Source organism: Merops nubicus, unplaced genomic scaffold (assembly GCF_000691845.1).
Source record: "Merops nubicus isolate BGI_N331 unplaced genomic scaffold, ASM69184v1 scaffold9995, whole genome shotgun sequence".
Classification (NCBI taxonomy): Eukaryota; Metazoa; Chordata; class Aves; order Coraciiformes; family Meropidae; genus Merops; species Merops nubicus.
Window position 1 is genome coordinate 1 of NW_008608944.1, and position 18,630 is coordinate 18,630.

The 18,630-nt window shown below is 48.4% G+C and overlaps 1 protein-coding gene across 1 annotated transcript; it reads right to left on the reverse strand.

Annotated features, from left to right (window-relative positions):
- Positions 1-6,389: 6,389 nt before the first annotated feature.
- METTL4 (methyltransferase like 4) lies at positions 6,390-17,937 on the reverse strand (the record flags this gene model as incomplete). Its single annotated transcript, XM_008940432.1, has 7 exons — positions 6,390-6,535; positions 12,624-12,712; positions 13,319-13,425; positions 13,631-13,805; positions 15,362-15,431; positions 17,416-17,779; positions 17,875-17,937. Coding segments are annotated over 7 exons (1,014 nt in total), but the record flags the coding sequence as incomplete, so codon positions are not given.
- Between the last annotated feature and the right edge of the window lie 693 nt (positions 17,938-18,630).

The following is an 18,630-nucleotide window of genomic DNA, read 5'->3' on the forward strand; positions in this document are numbered from 1 at the left end:
CCGTCCCCAGCAGCCCCGCAGTGGGGTGCAGGGTGCTCCCCAAGGGCAGGGCCCAGCTCTGCAAACCCACCTCCCGGAGGGGGCGCGGAGCCCCAGCCTGGCATGGCTCAGGGCTCCTGGCAGATTCACTGCCAGGAGCAGTGTTAGAAGGCAAGAAACAGCAGTGACAACTGCCAACATCAAGGAGAGACTGACCACCCAAAAATTACAGAATCATAAAATCATTTAGGCTGGAACAGAACTTTAAGATCAAGTGCAACCAACCCCCAGCCCTGCCAGGTCCCCACTGCCCCGTGTCCCTCACCCCACATCTCCACAGCTTGGAAACCCCTCCAGGGGTGGGGACTCCACCACTGCCCTGGGCAGCCTGGCACAGGTTTTGGGGAAGACATTCTTGCACATTTTTCAATAGAAGATACCAAGATGTTAAAAATGTGCAGACAGCACAAGCAGCCCTGCAGGAGGTGGGACATGGGTGCAGATCACAACAGGAGGCTGCAGCGTGCACAGGACAGGACCTGCAAACGCCCTCCAGTGCCTGCAGCAGCTCGGGCAAAGGACCAAGTGCAAACACATGCAGCTTCTAATTATGCTCTGGTTTGATGCCCCTGCAAGACATGGAAGGAGCTACTTCTGATGCTCTGAGTAAAAAGGCTGGGGTCACATGGAAAAGATGAGTCAAAAAACAGTCACAGATGGTTTAGAAAATACTACGCCCGCCTTACAGGGAGCTGTCTGTTGTTTTCTACAGCCCGAACAAGCTGAGAAACCCACAGAAGGGCCCGTCAGGGATGGGGAGAGTGGACACCAGGAGCTGTCAGGCAGAGGGCTGCATCTCCCCTCCTGTAAACCAGCACAATTTCACCCGCTGCAGCGAAACTCCCCGAGCTCAGGCCAGCCGGGCACTGCCACGGGCTCCTCCAGGAGCTGCTCTGCAGGGCGGCGAGCAGGAGGAAAGGGCTGGCAAAAATGAAGTCGTTCCCTACAGTCCCCAGTGGGAGAAAGAAAACTGATACCTGCGTGTGCCAGCCTTACCCACGCTCCCTCCTCACAAACACACCGGGCGTGCCCACGGGTGGGGGCTGCTTGCTAACCCCCTGCTGCTGCCAGGGAAGGGAAGTCACCCTCGGTAATCAGATCTGTAGGAAGCTTCCAGTTTTTCCTACAAAACATCCACGTTACAGATGCCCTGACAGATTTCACCATCTTGCCATTTCAGTGATTCTTAACTAGGCAAGCTATCGTACTTCTGGCTGCTTCTCATGAGGAGACTGATTAGATTATCCCATCATCTGGTTCATCAAAGCAGGAAATACTCAAGTGTCCCAGCTGGTCTCAGACTAAGTACCTAGCACCAAGGTTTAAATGGGAACTGTTACCTCTGCCCTGGGTGAGCATTTCCTGACTGGCTGGGCAGTTCCAGCTGGTGGGGATGGCAGCAGTCACGCCGGGGGGTGCGGGGGGAGCCTGACCTCCACCAGTGCCCTTGGGGTTACTGTCGCTTGCTCTTGCTGCTGCCATCACCAAAGGGACATTGCACAATGATCAGATCTGGGAAACTCAGAGAGCCCTTCAGACTGCTGGCAGAGATTCATGGCTGAGAACTGAAAGCTCAGAGGTGAGGTTCTGGTTTTAAGTGAGTGCCCAGTTACTGACACAACCTGTCCCAGCAGAGTACTTGCCACCACGGGGGGACCAGCCAGCCCCAGGGAAGCACAGCCCCTGGGGAGAACCAGCCCCACTGTGGCCTCTCTTCAGTGCCCACCACTCCTCTCTGAAGCTGTGGGATATCTTCTTTGGCACACACCATTCCAGACAATAATCAAATCCTGCTGTAAACAAAGGTGTGGCAATGGCAGATAATCACTTTCCTTATTGTGCTTCCCCTCTCCCGTGTGTGTGCAGGGGACAAGAATAGAGGAGCCACTGACTGAAGAGTCTGTTCAGCCTGATCTGGGGTAAAAGTGCCAGCTGTCCCCAGCAGAGAGCGAGCAGGAGACCTGGGCCTTGGAGGTCTAAGACAGAGCAGTGTGATAATGGGTAAATAATTCCCTTTAAAGAGCATTCTCATGAAAATCATATGTAAAAGCAGTCTTAGTACAATACCAAAACCTCAGTAACTTTGTTATGGAATAATACAATCCCTCTTACAGACCTGCAAGTCATTATGTACGTGGCTACACAAAACCATGACTGCATCAACAAAATGAAATTGTTGGGCAAGACAGTTCCCAGTCTGTAAATGAGGCTTTTCAGCACTAGGCAAACAGAACCTTTCCCCCTATAACGTGAGGAGGAGCATTAACATTGCTGATTCCTGCTGCATCTCTTACTTTGAAGGTTATCACAATTAACCTTGGACATCACAGGACCAAAAAAAAACTATATATATATGTGTGAGCTGCATCACACAGTAAAAATTGTAAAAATGTTTTGATTCCTCTTACATTCTGCACTTCCTTGACCTTATTGGAGATGAGAAATCCCTGTAACTCTGTGTGTGCCCCAGTTTGTCAGAAATAGCTCTTTGTAATCTAAACCCTCTTGGTGTCTAATAATGAGTTAGGCTATAGCCTCATAAAATTTTAGATGGAAGTTTTGGCTGGGTCACTTTGATGTGGGGAGATGTAATTTTTGTCAGAAGTGCCTCTTTGAAGTTATCTGAACCAACAGATGCACCGTGAACCTCGGAGGAGGACACAAACCTCCTCTCTGAACCCAGCCCAGCTTCTGGGTGCACAGGGGAAGGAGGTAAAGGTCACCCAGCTAAAACCACCCCCTGAACAGTCTGAGGGCAGCAACGGTGTCATAAAAATATTTTCAATAATCTGTCTCCTGAATTAAGTGTTCAACTTTTACAAGTTAATACTATCAAACAGAACAGTAAAATTGAGCTACAGATCTGTTAATGACCCTGGAAACCCAGGACCTGTGCTGATGGTATTTTCAGCCTATTACATTACCAGCAATTCTTTCAATTTCTAGCTTCTAAAAAAAGAACTCTGCCTCTTTTAGGGGCACGAGAAAATGATGGTTTTGTCTTTTCAACTCCCATCCTGCAATCTGATGAATAACATAATTGTTTACCTGGATCCTTCTTTAAGGAAGATTGTTTTTGGAAAAGGACAATATGACAGGGACAAGAGAGGTGAGAGGAGCAGTTCAGGCTTTGTGCTGCCCACACCTGCCCCGTGGCCAGCAGTGTGCCCTGTCCATGGGCGATGCTGGCCAGGGGAAGGGCATTTTTATCAGTGATTTTTAACTGTTTAACAGCTGCAGGCTCAAACTTTGTCAGTGGCACAAAGCAGATCCTGGCCCGACGCCAGACAGGCCCCTGACAAGGGAAAGGTCGTGCCTCTGTGCAGGGGTAGCAGCTTCTCTACACCTACCAGCTTCTCTTCCTGGCTCTTTTCCTAACTTCCCTCTATTCCTGACGTAATGCCAGCATTCAGGTACCACCACTAGTGACAGATACCTGGTGATTTGGGGGAGGGATCTCATGACATCTCCTGTGCCAGCAGAGCCCCTGCCTCACACCAGGTCACAGCTTGCACCTCTTCTACCCACACCAGCCCTGACCAAAGCCTGGTGGGGCTCCTGATCCTGGGAGTCCTTCCTGTGGAGCCAGGGTGTATCCAGGGCACACAGCTGGACCTCAGAGATATTATTTAGACATTAGCTCTGTGAAACTGCAGCTCCTGTCCATGTTCTGCACAGAAAGCAGATACGACATGGAGCTTACTCTGGGACAGGACAAGGGGGATGGTTTAAACTGAAAGAGGGAGATTTAGACCAGAGAGAAGGAAGAAATGTTTGACACTGAGGGTGGTGACCCCTGCCCCAGGCTGCCCAGAGAGGTGGTCACTGCCCCATCCCTGGAACCATCCCAGGGGAGGTTGGACACAACTCTGAGCACCCTGCTCTAGCTGGGGATGTCCCTGCTCCCTGCAGGGGTTGGACTCAATGACAGTGAAAGGTCCCTTCCCACCCAAACATTCTATGGCTCTATGACAACACCTCCCACTTGAGCCACAGGACTCCTTTCAGCAGCTTGCACACACCCTGGCTCTTCTCTCCCCACCTTCCATCCCCTCCCTGCCAGGCCCAACCCCAGCAGGCAGCAGCCAGGTCTCCAAGGGCACGCTGGGGCTCAGGGACAGGAATCTCAAGGCACTGCAGCCTCCCCCTCCTGTAACTTCACTGCTGTTTGTGGCATTTGGAGATCGATTTTCAAAGTCTTGGCTGCTGCTGCCACCGCCCCGAGCCGGGTCCCACAGCAGGTGAGAGATGCTCACTCACTTCACTGCTTTAGTGCTTAACCTCACAGAAACTTCCCCCTTTCCACAGGAGTTCGTGCCTCACCACCACTACTCCAAAAACATCTTACTGGTGTAATTCTTTTCACTTTATAGAAGTTTAAAAATACAAGTAAAGGTCATATGCTAATTTGACATTTCAAAATCATACTCAAACCTGAAGCTTCATAAAAGTAAGTTTGATTATGACACTTGATGTACTCTACATATAGAGGCAGCTTAAAATTACTTCTCACTGCTTTACGAACTGAGGTTTTTTTGCAGTGAGACAATTTCAGAAGGCCTTAAATAGTGAACACCTAGCTGAAGAATTTTATCGTTGTCCTGCTAAAATGACAGCAGATGCTCCAACTCAAATGCCTTCTGAAAATTCTTCAGCAGTTCTCACTTCACCAAACTGCCACAAAAACTTGAAAAAAAAAAAAACTTCTCTTTTGTCAGTGCTGTTACTAAAATACACACTTCACCTATTTTCCCTTTGAATATCTGATTTTTACCACACCAAAGCAGAAAATCTCTGTAAAAATGGAGGGAAACCCCATCACTCCTCAGGAACGCTGCAGATGTGCAGAACACCTGGGCTGCTGCTCACCACATTCACCCAAGGTCTCGTCAGACCCCACACTCCTGCAGCCTTGTCTTCTCCCATGTGCTTTCATTTCTCCCCAGGTGTGCAGGCTCTTCAGAGCAGGTCTTCTTTTCCATACAAGGCTTGACACGACAGAGGGGATCCTTCCTCCCCAAAAGTAACAGAGCAATTGATGTTGACAATATTACTCTTTTATAAAAGGAATCTGGAACTGGAATTGCCCTTTTATATTAGCTGGCTCCACACATCACTGATTTTTATTTATTTATTTTAGTCACTGACTTCTTGCTGTGTGATTTTATTTAGTGTTTTGTCTGTTAACTACTTTCACTGTTATATTATTTACTTACTTTGAGTATATGTTTAACTGTTAGAAGAGGAGAAAAAAACCCAAACACCTTTTTCCTTGTGTTCTGAATTCCACTGCTCCAACAGGCAAACCACGAAGTTGAACAGTAAAACAGAAACCAAGTCTGCAAATAAGACACTGACAAGTTTTAGTTCTTATTTTTATTACAAAAATCATTAAAAAATAACCTGTTAACATTTAAAGTTAAATTTAAAAACCTGCCAGCTCAGCAGAGGGGAAATGGATGTAAAGGAGGAATACAACATGGTACGTTCCTGACTGTGGACAGCCAGGGCTCAGGAGCTCCCCACCAGGAAAATTGGCTTGTCCAGCAGCTCTGCATCTGCTGCTGCAGATGAGGAAGTGGCAGAAGCTTCATTAAGTCTCCTTTTTTTTCAGTTTTTCAAAGCAAATATAAGGGCAGCAAAGTGTACAATTCTTAAAGGGAAAAAAAAAAGCCAGAACATTTTTATGCTAGCTGAAAACCAGCTCACTGCTGTGGCTTCTCATGTTCCAAGGACATGAGGAAAGAGAACTGTTAAAATCCTTATAACCTGTTAAACCTAGCACCTCCCTGTGCAGCACCTGCAAGGTGCTGAGCACGCTCACTCATGGCTTGTTCACAGAACTGACCCCACACAGAGGAGGCTGGAACTGCTGAGCCTGTCCCAGGTGTAACTCCACACAGAGCCTGGTCAGGCCCCATTTCACCAACCAGTCAACACAAGCACTGCTCCTTTTACTTCCTGTGAGGTAGACAGACACGTAGGAGGATGCACTGCCTCCAGCATTATTTTAGTGCAAAATCCAGTGTTTTGCAAAATCCAATCTTCTTTAAGGAAAAATATGTAATTCAGGACTGTTTTCTTCCATCACCACTCTCTAAGAAGAATCCTTTGTCATTCCTGGAAAGCCATGCACCTCGAGCTGCAGCACTGGCAATGCTCAGGTCTGACAGCTGCAGTGGGAATACTTCAAAATACCTTTTTCTTTGAGCTCTGAAAGACACAGGGGTGGGTTCCACTCTCACATCAGCATCTAGACATCCCACGATCACCCAGGGGAAGGTCCAGCTTGTGCAGATGGAGACACATCAAGCAGAGCAGAACTGCAGCAGGAAGCCACAAGACCCAGCTCAGCTTTCCTCCTGCAGCAGAGTGAAATAGTCCATGTGCTGAAACTTCAGGACCTCGTTGCCCCAGCTGGTCCAGCCAGGCTGTAGGTTGCGAGCAAACAGCTCCAAGCACTCTGCATCTGGCTGGATAAACTCTGCCAGGACTGCTGTGCCAGGGGAGAAAGAGAACACCAGTGACAAAGGTACAAACAGCAACAGCAGACAAACCAACCCTCCTCTGCTGCCAGTGGATGGGAACCTGAAAGTTTCATTAAAAAAAGGGAGAGACAGCAAATTAATTTCAGGGGTTTCATCAAACAGCTGGACTATTTATAGTGAGAAAGTCATTTTAAGTAAGTGCCCTTGAGATTCTGAACAATACTGTCAAGGCCTTCAATAGCCTTGATTTATTGGTTTTCATTTAGAGAGAGGAAAAGAGGATTTACTTCAGCCTCTACACAGATGAGTTCTGAATTTTTCACTAATATCAACCAAACACCTCCTAAAGACTCACTTAGCTCTCCTAACACAGGGGCAACACTTAAATAAATCCTCTCCTTAATTAAGATCACACTCTCTTCCTCCACAACTTAAGGGGGTAAAAGCATTTTGTTTGATGACAACTGTTAAAAGACAAAATAAGTAACACCAGTTAACTAAGCATAGCACCAAAAGGGCTACACACATGTAAGGAATTCTTTTTCCCCAGTACCAACCTGGCAACTGAAGCAGCATTTGTACAACTGTGTTCCTTCATTCAGTGACATAACTCTCAAATTTCATCTACAGTTGGGCATTTTTACTGCTCAATTCCAAATACAAGATGCACCATTAACACCAGTTGTGTCACTGATTATGACTGGGAATCTGGAGCAGGAGACACAGATCTTGTGTTCCACCTGAGAGAGTTGGTGCAAACAGCTGAGGGTCAAACCTGCAGCCCCTCATGCAGAGCCACCCAGGCTGTGGCTGGGTCAAAAACTCTCAACCAACCTTCAGGGAACAGCTACCAAGTTACTCCATAGAAAACTATGCATGAGAAAAGCAAAGGTTTAAGGAGTGCCCAAAACAAAGGGAGCAGAATGACTGGCAGATAAATCTCTACTAAAAATTCAGTTTTTATTTTCATTACCAAGGACAAAAAACAACCCTGTGAAACCATTTCCCTTTCCAAAGGTGCCTTGGTGGGTTTTGATCAGACCTCCCAGCAGTCTCTGAATTTCTGCAGTTTAAAAGTGCAGCTTATGGATCCAACACTGTTCCCAAGTTGTGACTCCTTGCACCAGGTTTGGCAGCCAGAGCCCCCTGTGTGAGCCCCCAGCTCATCTTCTCATGGGCTGCTCCCCTTGCAGAGAGATGAGCACCCACCTCACCTGCCAGTGAGCACCACCCAACCCCAGACACATCCCCCACCTGCACCACCACCTCTTCCAAAGCTTCAAACCCTTCAAAACCTTCTGGTACCTATTTTGTAGTTGGCGTTTCCAGACTTCATCTTTTGGCATGCCATAAAAATTCTCTTTCTCTTCTTCTCCTTCCCTCAATCTTTAACAAATGTCAAAGGAATGTCTCAGCTGGGTTATCATCAAGGCAGTTTTTAATCTAAAAAATACTGCTACCAGCAGGATTCTCATTCTGAAACCCTGCTCCTTTTAGAGGCAAGCCAAAATGTTTAAAGAAATCTAACATTTGCAGAGAAGAGTCTGAGAGGTTTGGAGGAAAATGGTACATTCTGACAGGAAACGTGCTGCAGTGAACACTGCTGGTACCATGGGAGTTCAGCTAATTAGACACCACTTCTGAGTAGCTGCTTTTACACCATTTTGCAAGCCTAACACATTAAATAAAAATGCAGTAAAATTTATTGTTCTTTTCCCATGCTCTATTTACTTAAGGATTTCTTGTGCACAGTTTGCTGCCGAGCTGCCCTGAGGGCTGGAGCAGCTCTCCTGTGGGGGCTGGGGTTGTTCAGCCTGGGGAGCAGGGTCCAGGGACACCTCTCTGGCACTGCTTTCAGTGAGCACTGTGAGCAGATCCTGGTGTCTGAAGGGTAGTGGGCTTTTTATCCTAACAAGCATAAGATCAGGCAGAACTTACTGCAGAGTCAGGCTTCATATGACCTCCCCTCTCCCATGTAAAAAGAAAACAGAATCATTTTATGCTTTATATAGGCTGCTAAGTAGAGGAAGCCATTACTCAGGTGACAAAATTTCAATAAGAGCACATTAGTAATGTTGACATTTGTTCTTAAAATGTACAGACTAAAAATATCATCCCAGCACTAAGTCCAGTAATCAAAAGCAGTTTTACCAAGCACCAAAAACTTCTACCCCTAAGACAACAAACTTTAAAAGTCCACTTAGGAGACTCAACCCATCTCAAAGATTGGCTGGCCAGAAAGCCAGAGAGAGGCAGCCAAAGAAAGGGTCAGTTCAGCAGAAGCAGGCAGCCTGTGCCAGTCTTTAGATCCACTTGGTTACAGAATTTTAAAAGGCAGTCCCAGGAATCTCCCCCTCTCCTGCTGCCAGAGAGAGGGTCTTTATTTTAAAGCCAGAGGTGTTTTTAAAAAATGGAGACAGGTGACACATAATTCATGATCACATTACAGTGTGATTTTTCACTGCTAGGTTGTACAACTATTTACATAATCACATCAGGCAGTAACCTGCTCTGCAATGGAAATTACCATATCAAGAGGGCAATAATGTGGCTGCATTTGGCTGGCACAAAAATCTCATTACGCTGGTTTCCTTACAGTAAGAAAAGTCAGTGCTCAAGTCACAAGTTAGAACTTCTTGGTTAGGCTTTTACATCACCAGGAGGCTACCTTAACACACACTGACCTGCCCTGCAGTCCTTCAGAAAATGCTGGGGGTTTCCCCTCCAGGTTAGAGGATCTACAGCAGTAGAAAGATTAAATATTAAGGTTTTCTACCATAGGAATAGATTTAACAAAAAACCCCAAACCTAACACACAATTATTTCTACTCACTAACAGACACCACTGACAATAAAGAGCTTAAATAGCTGATACACAGATTATTCTTTATCACTTGCAGGTGCCATAAACTCGATGACAGCAGCTCAGGCACCTCTACCTGGGCATCTGAGGCCCGAGGACACAGGGCTCACACAAAGCTGGCTGGCTGACAATGCTGCTCCTCCAGGAGACCAGGCTCCTTCTGAGGGACAGCTCAGCAGGACCTGCCATACCTCTGATCTTCATCCCAGGCACAGACTGTGGATGTTTAAATAAGCAACAGAATGAATCATTTTTTAAACAGGCAACAGTTTCCCCTTGTCTGCTGAGCTTCCACTGCCTGAACAGCAAGTTCTGCATGGCAAACTGGAGACACCAAGTGAGAGCAACTGCTGGCTGCTGCCCCTGACCTGGGGAGCACAATGCACACCACTGAGCTCACCAGGCAGTGACCCCTCAGCAGGGTCTGCAAGGCAGAGGGGTCCTCACTGCCCAAGTCTGGCTAATCCCTGTACAGAGTGGGACTGGAAGAGCACCCCAAACTCAGCACAGAGCTGTGCAGCACAGCTCCACAGCCTTCTGCAGCTCCCAGTCACACACAGCAGCTGATGCACCATGGATGAGCCTCTGGCAGCAAGGGCTCACAGGGCACAGGAGGAAACAAGAGGCATTGACTTTTGACTTCCCAGGACACCTTTTAACACAGCCCAGCAAGGCAGGGCTGGTACCAGCAGAGGGGCTCCCAAGGCCTGCTGGAGAGGTGCAGAGCAGCTACAGCACAGCCAAGAATGAATCCCAAAGGCCTGGGGCTTGGGGCACACCCCACACAACAGCACTATTTCCTGACAATAAACACTCACACCTAAAAGCTGGAGGAGAAATGGCCATAACAAGAATCCACAGAACAGGAAAGGAAAAAAGGTGCCTGAAGTTCTGCACTACTCCACGTGGCCTGTGCAGCAGAACACCTCCTGTGTCTGAGAGCAACACTGAACTGAATCAGGGAGAAAACCTGCTGTTATTTGAACCAAAACCTGGAGTAATAAAACTTCATTTTAACAGATTTGCATAAAGAAGCTTAAGTACATTTCCAATGACATATTAAAGTTTTAAGCACTGAACACAGCACATGCATCACCCCAAGCCCCTGCAGTCCCAATTTCATGGTTAAATGCCCTGTAGAAACCTAAACATCTCTTTTTGATGGCTTACTTTAATTTACATCTTTGTCTTCCCCCAGAGAGATAAACTGCTATAATCAGTCATGAAGTGGCTACATATGTACCACCACACAATTTTATAGCAATAATAAGAAATACAGTGCCAGAGAGCATCAGTAAATAGTAATATTTTGGCTTTGTTACCACTTACACAAAGCATAAGGAATGTGTGTGACTCACAGAGCACCCCTCTCCCCCACTGCCAAACCCCTGCTTCTGCTCCAGCCCCTCCTGAACCACTCCAGGGCAGAGCCCAGCTGCTCTCTGCTGACCACTTGAGAACTCTGTCCCCACAGGAAAGCAATGCCCTTTCACACCCCTGGAGCCAAAGCCTCAGCAATCCCCTTTTGCCTTAATGCTCTACCTTTTTCATTCCATGGCCACATTCTGCATGGAGCTGCCAGAACTGCAGGATATAGGTGGATTTTTATAAAAGCTTCACAAGTCACTGATACTGTTCAACAGCAAATTCTTTTTTCACATAGAAGCATCAATGCTGCACAGTGGTATCAAATCCCAGCATCCACATGAAGTCTCAAGAAATGCACAAATCAGCACAGACTCTTTCAAACCCATCCAGGGTCACCAGTGAGTAAAGGAGTCCCCTCTAGGCCTTCTAGGTTCTCCCTACAACAGACTTGTTCCCAGGACCATTCTGGCACCAGAGCTCTCTACACTACCCACACCTGCTGGTTTGCACCCCTGGATGCCCCACAGGTTCCCTGTTTGTGCCTGCACGTGCTGCCTGGTGCTGGTTTTCTGGAGAGAGCCCTGGTGGCTGCCTCACAAATCCCTGCCATGAACCCTGCCACTCACTAACCCAGATCAGCACAGGTACTTCCTGCTCTAGCCCCAGATCCTGACAGTGGGGCTGCAGAACTGCCAAAAGAACTCCTCAAGTTGCCTTTGTTTTTAGCTAACCAAACTATGTGTCTTCTACTAGTTTTTGAACAGGTACAGGTAGGTATGTTAATAAATCCAGATCTGAGAGTCTCCCTGCACGTGTCAGAGCTGCCCAGATCACTCCCTGGCTGACACTGGCCTGTGCCCCAGGAGCAGAGGCAGGGCAGCCTGTTAGTGAGGCAGGCAGTGATGCCTCCCCCTCCTCCCCTCCCCTCCCCAGCAGGGCCACACGTTTCCTCCCCCAGCCCCTTCTGCTGAGATTACACAGCACCACGTGTGGACCTGGAACATCCTCACATCCATCACGAGCCTTCCCCTGGGGGAGCACAAAGCCATTTTGTGAGAGGTATGACATATCTCCCTGACTGCAGCTTTGCAGGGCACTCAGGTGCTGGAATGATGGAAGCAGCACAACTTCCTATTGATTTCTCTTCTCTGTTGAGATGGGAGTGCTCCAGAACAACGTGCAGAAGGTAGCACACCACATGGAGGTCCTCAGAGCCTTTGGAACAGTTGAATTCATGCCCGTGCTAACTGGCTGGAGTTACTGCAGCAACTGCAGCAAATTAAACACAGCTCCCCAGAACTAAGCAGGGCATGCCTTATTTGTTGCCTGTTGTTAACAGTTTAAAAATAATTAAGTTTTTAAGATTTAGAGGCACAACTGCAGGTGTCTATGCAACTCCTGCAGAAGTACAGACATTTCTGTCAGCATGACAGAGTAAAGATGTTTCTGCATCTATTAACTAAGGCTAGAGATGGCCTGTTTTATATCTGCCCAGAGTTCCTGGCCTCCCCTCCAGGTACTTTTGGTCACCTGGCACAACTTCATCCACGCAGGATCTGCAAACTCTTCCTACAGCATTTAAAAATAAATTTAAGAAATGCAACCTTTGGGTTTTGGGATTTTTTTGCATGTCTACACAAAACATACAGACAACAACAACTCTTGAAGTTCTGCTTTTCATTTGGAGAGACCAAGGTGCCTGATGACATTTTCAGTAATGTTGAGGAACCACAAGTCCTGTGGAGCAGAGCTGCTTGACTCCTGGGAAACTGAGGCACTCCCTGCACACAGGTACCTCCTTCCAGGTACACCTCAGACACCCAAATCCAACACCCTACAGAAACACCCAACAAAACACAACATACCTGCAAGAGGAGGTTTGTGTGAGTGCAGGCTGCAGGGCACACTGACAATGAGCTGGTGTTCTGGAATTGGAACTGCATCCTCAGATTTCCTGTCAGACAAATCAGAATGAGGAGAGAAGTGTGAGGATGAACACCAGCAAACGTGACACTGCAGCTCCCAGGAGCCACTCCAGAGGGGAGCTAAAGCAATTTTCACTCACAGTCAAACCTGAGGGAAGTCTAAGGGATGCCAAATGTTGCTCAGCCATAACATCTAACAGGGAGTTTATTAAATCACTGAGGCTTTAGATGTTGCTACCAACAGCCATCCAAAGCCATGGAGGACAAAATGCAGCCCTGCAGGTTGTTCTCACGTGTGGAGAAACACCAGCACACCCGAGATGGCATGGGCATGTGCCCAGGACTGGGGCCCTAAAGGACCTGTCAGCAAAGGGAGCCCTGTCCACAGGGCCTTCACCTGAGCCAGGTGCCAGCACAGGCAGACAGGGGAACAGCCCAAGGCTCCCACCCTTCCACCTCACTGCAGCACTCCCTCACCCCAAAGCCAACACGGGTATTTTTAGGTCCATTATCAGCCAAAAGATGACGCCAAGAGACCATTTTGGGACATTGTGTTGTACTGGGAGCAAGTGATATGTACAAAGAGAACCCCAGCAGCCTCAGAAAAGACACTGACCACAAATAGCCTGGCATACCTTACAGCTTCCTTCACATCTCCTTGAACTCTCCCCAGCACAAGAACTTCATAAGGCTTTTTGTGCAAAGAATCCAAAGGAAACACAAATTCTCCAGCTCTGGTAATCTGATACAGAAGAGTTAAAAACACACAGGGGAAGATTTTCATAGCCCATTTTTCTGAGGCATTTTGTTTGATAAAAAGGAAGATCGTGATGATACCACACCTCTCAAACACACTAGCACAGGGCAGTAAATACACAGTGTGCAAGCATATAAAGTGTCACAGCATGAGCCCTCCCAGCCTCCAAGAAGCCAACAGAAGAACTTACTTTGACCCAGTGCCACTCAGCCAGTGTTTCCACAGACCAGTGAGGATAAAGCTCATCCTTAACAAAACGTAAGTGCTTCTGTCTGTTAGTCACCCAGGTGGCCACCAGGCAGCCAGGGGCAGCCAGTGCTGGCACAGGAACCTGCTTCACCTGCCACGCAGGCAAGTGCCCGTACCTGCACCAACACAGGGAGACAGCACATGAACATGTAGCCAACAAAACAAACCGAGCAGCCGAGGCACTTCAGGAGCCATCTCCTGGCAGCACGAGTCAGAGACAGACCGAGGCTGACACCCAGTGGCCACATCTGACGGAGTCAGAGACTCATCCACCTACACACTGAAGTTCTACTGAGCAGAACCTGTAACTACATAGTTCTCCTTCTCTCCAAATAAAGTATTATGAGCTGTGGTCCTGAAGAATTCTAAAAGCCCACGTTTCATTTCTGAACTACCATTTGCAATGCATTGCTCCCATCTTTATGCCAGAAGAAAGCTATTTGGTGAAGAGCAGCTCTTTGGTCAAACATTATTCACTTTTCCCAGTAAGCAACCTCTCTTCTGAACAAAAATGGCAAGTGAGTCATCCCCAAGGGCAACACTAATTTGACTGGTGAGTTAAAAGGTCATAAAAGAGTAATCACTTCTCCAATTATTTGCAGAAGGCATTCAGTGTTTTTAAGCCACCATTCCTGGGAAGAGTTCTCCAGGTTACTTGAACAGCTCTGCACATTCCTGAGCTGTCTGCCAGGAGGGTGAGCACAGAACACTGCCCACACCCTGCCTGCCAGAGGCTTAAACACTGGCCACCACCAAGGCAGCTAACAGCAGTGGCAGCTCCTCCACCTTCAGCCTCTGTTTTGTAAGGCAGTGAGGCCAACTCCTGCCCCTGGGTAGCCAATTCACTCCTGCTGGCTCCTTCCTGCTCTTGGATAACTACAGGTCTCCTTTGAGAAACTTCCACTGTTAGAAAGACACCTGAATGAGTTCAACTAAGTTTCTGCAAGTTTCTGTAGGGCTCTCAAAGCAAAACCTACTAATCATTCTACACATCTTCAAATTGCATCTTCATAACAAGCTTCCAAGGATACAGCACACACGATTCCAGAAAGCTGCAAGGCTGTAGTTTGTTTCTGGCACATGGATACAGCTCTGTGGCAATCACTGGCACAAGCCTGATGTCACTCAGTGGAAAGGGAAGCCCATAAAACTGTAAGTTAATGACTTCATAAACCAGAGTGCTCAGAGAGTTCCTGCTGCACCTGAGGATTTTACTGCTGCATTGCCACTTCCTCTCATGTACTCATCAGACTGAGGCTCAAACTGCAGCTCAAGTTTGAAGAAGAAACAAAACCCTGAAGTTTCTAACCAAGACTCAGTCCTGGAAATACACATGTGCCCATGGAAGTGACCTCACTGATTTCCAGTGAACACCTGCATGATCTGGGCCTCACAGACCAGTGGACTCCAGGCTTTCCTTGCAGGTCTCAAGGACTAACATCCCCTCAGCAGTGAGGTGATTTGAGATCTCCTTCAGCACATACTTTGTACTCAAAGCATCCAAGCCACTTCTGTGAGATCCCTGAGGCACTTCATAGACTTGAAGGTATACAGTGCCAAAATATCTGCTAGCATGTAACTGTGACTCTGTAGGTTGTGGGTCTTGGACTGCATCAGTCTATTACCCTTTGTAAGCCAAGGCAACAAAGTTTGCTTTTACTGCAAAATGTACCTGTTACTCCTTTTAACAGACTTGTTCTCCCAGGGTGGGTCAATCACAATTACATCATATTTCTTCTTGTCTGGAAAGTGGAATCAAAAAAAAGGCAGTAAATGAGTTTTAAAATAAAGCTGCTAGTTAAAGCTGATGAAGGTTTAGCTGCCCACCTAGAGAACATCTGCAGAGCCAGCTATGCAGCAGAGCCACGGCTGCCTCCTGTCCTCTCTAAAGCAGTGGAAAGGTTTCCAGCATGCCTGTTTGAATTCAACCACACAGAGACATCTTCAGGCTGACTACCCAAGGAAGGGACGTTCACATGAGGTGTGTCAGACCCCTCCAAGGAGTTTGGAACAGCTGGGGGACTCGGGGAAGAGAAGGGACAGCAGAGTGCCCGTGTCAGACGAGCCCCTCTCGGGGTTTCCAGACAGAAGTGATGCCCTCAGGCTCCCAGCCCAGGGACAGCCTGCACCCTCTGTGCCAGAGCCCACCCTGCCCTGCCAGCAGCCCAGCTGGGGCACAGAGCTCAGAGCAGCCTGGAAACCTGTGTCCTGCACTGCTGGAGGGGAAGGGAGACACTGCCTGCCCAGCCTGGGGAGTGGAGACTAAGGGACAAGAGACCTGCAAGAGCTCTCATGGGAGAAGCTGGGTTTGCTCAGCTGGAGGACAGAAGATACCAGAGACACCCAGGAAAAAACAGCACTCTCTAGTTTTATTTTTTCCTACAGAACACATGTTCATTTTGTTTGATGCTAATTATTTAAATAGCTAATAAGAACAACAGCTTCATATGTACTGCCTGTTAAATATGCCTTCTACATCTTACTCCTTCATTAACATTGGAGGTGTCATCCTGACAGTGGGCTGACCAGCAGAAATCCTTCCCTTTCACTGGCCAAGAGAGGAGAAGAAGAAATAAAATGGACAGGAGACTTACTCAAAAAAAAGTCATGGTACTATACTGACATTAACTGTTCCTGGGACTGCTCTCTGACCATCCAAACTTGCTGTATGCACAGGGACAGATCTGCCTTCTCCATACAGCTCAAAACAGGCAATGGGATGAACTCTGGACTTCAAACATAACATTATTATTTGGCTAAGACTCCACCTCTTGACTGTTTTCTTAGTGAAAAAAAAAATACAAATTATAAATCAGTGAAACTCTAAGTTACGTTTCCTCCCTTGTAACACACAACTCACAAGCCCCAAGTTCCTGACTAGGGGTAGAGCAGCAATCCCCAGCTCGTGCTGGCAGGCAAGATCTTTCCTGGAAGACTGTCTGATGAACCTTTGCTGCTGCTGCTAACAGGAATGACAGAGGTCAAACTGAAAGCTAAAGGAAAGGCCAAGCAGAGTGAAGACTGAGATGCTGCCAGCTGAAAGGTCTCTGCATGGCCCATGAAGGCTGGGGATGCTGGCTTGGGTGGCTTTTGATTTGCTCTGACAGAGGAGCTGTTCTAACACCCCAGCCCTTCCCTGGGCAGCAGCCTCCCAGAGCATCATCTCCTCTGGAGGACACTGGGGCTGGTTTCACCATCACTCTTTGTCCACCTAAACAGACCCTGCTGCTGAAGAGGACCAGTGTGTGAGGGAACCCTTGCTTCAAGGTGCATAAGCTCATCCCTCTCCCACAGTGTAATCTGGACAGACACCAAGGCAGTGGGAACACCCCAGCACCATGGGCTCATCCACATCAGAGCCCCATCCTGATGGGCAGGGACCCAGCATCACAGCTGGTCCCAGTGCCACTGCCAAGGCTCCCATCCCAAGTGGCTCAGAACGTGCTCAGGGCCTCTCGTGTCCTGGCTGAGAGTGTTAAAGGGGCCTCCTGGAGACAGGCTCCTGAATCCCCTGTGACGTGAGCCTCAGCCACTCAAGATGCCTCTGAAGACCCTCACCTACTCCCAGGAAGCCAGAACCACTGCCCTGAAAGCTTTCAACAGCACCTCCCAGCAGCATGATGCTGGGCCCCAAAAGCTGTTCACCGAGTCCGTAGGCACCCCGACATGAGCTCCCCTTCTCAGGCAGGAGACAAATGATAAATTCTGATGCCTACAGATACTCACAGTTCAGCAGGGGCTGTAAATATGAAATATCAGACAGCAGGAAACTGCTTTTTGGTGGCACCAAGTACTTCTGTCCCATCAGCTCAACAATCTTTGCCCAGCTTGATGAGTTTTCTGTAACGCACGAAAGCAGGTCCTGCTCTGGAGCAGAGGTCTCCTCATCTAGCACGTGCACAGCTGGGCAGTGGCTGTCCCTCACAGCTGGAAACTGCTTTGCCATGTCACACAGCTCAGCCAGGCCGCAGCCAGCGTGGCCAGGAGCCACTCTGCCCCTGCAGCTCTGCTCGGCGGGGCGCTGGAGGAAACCGCTGCGCAGCCCCGCCTGCACCAGGCACGACGTGCCCTCCCGAATGAGCCTCCTCACCTGCACAGCCACAGAGGAACAAGGGAACAGCAGATGAGCTCTCACAGGTACCCCTGGCAGAGCTCCCTGCAGCACACCCTTCTGCCCAGACTCACCTTTGAGTGGTACTCCAAGGCGTCCAGCTCACCCTGGTTGAACACACGTTTCCTCTTGCGCTTCTGCACGGGGAGCAAGCAACAAAAACACAAAACCCCCTTTACTCCATGGTGAAAGGAAAAAAGCACCTGGATCACAAATGAACTCTTCTAAAAGCAGAAGAAACTTGGCCTCTCTTCCTCCTTCTACTACAACTGTAAGCCTACCAAGCAAAAAGACAACATTAAAGTCTTGAGGGCACTGGGACCTGACTGGCACACCCCACAGCTCCTGCTCGTGGCTCCTCGTGCCAGGCAAGAAGATACCTGCTCAGCTGCCTGCTGCAGCTACAACAGAGGGAGATTAACTGAGCCCTCACAATTACACCCCTTGGCTTAGACCTGGGACTTTCATCTGGTCCTCAAGGAACAGCACTGAGCAACTCATGTACTGACAGTAAATTCATGCTGTCCTTCCCTCCTGGGCCATCTGCACAATCCTGGAGCTCCCACAGCTCCAGGGCCTGACCAATGCCAGATGGTTTTACGAGCAACCTCTTGCTTTTGAGTCACACGGTGCACGTTACTGACACAGGAGACACAAGAGCATGCTCACAAGTCCCTGTATCTTTGGGGCATCTAGAAGTCTATTGCAGAAAAGTTCCCAGTCTCCCACATAACCTCTGGGAACTGGGATGTGCAAGGCGACATTAGGGGCATGCTACTAACGAGGGGGCTGCGTGGGTTCGCTGTTATGGAGAACGTACCTTCCTGACA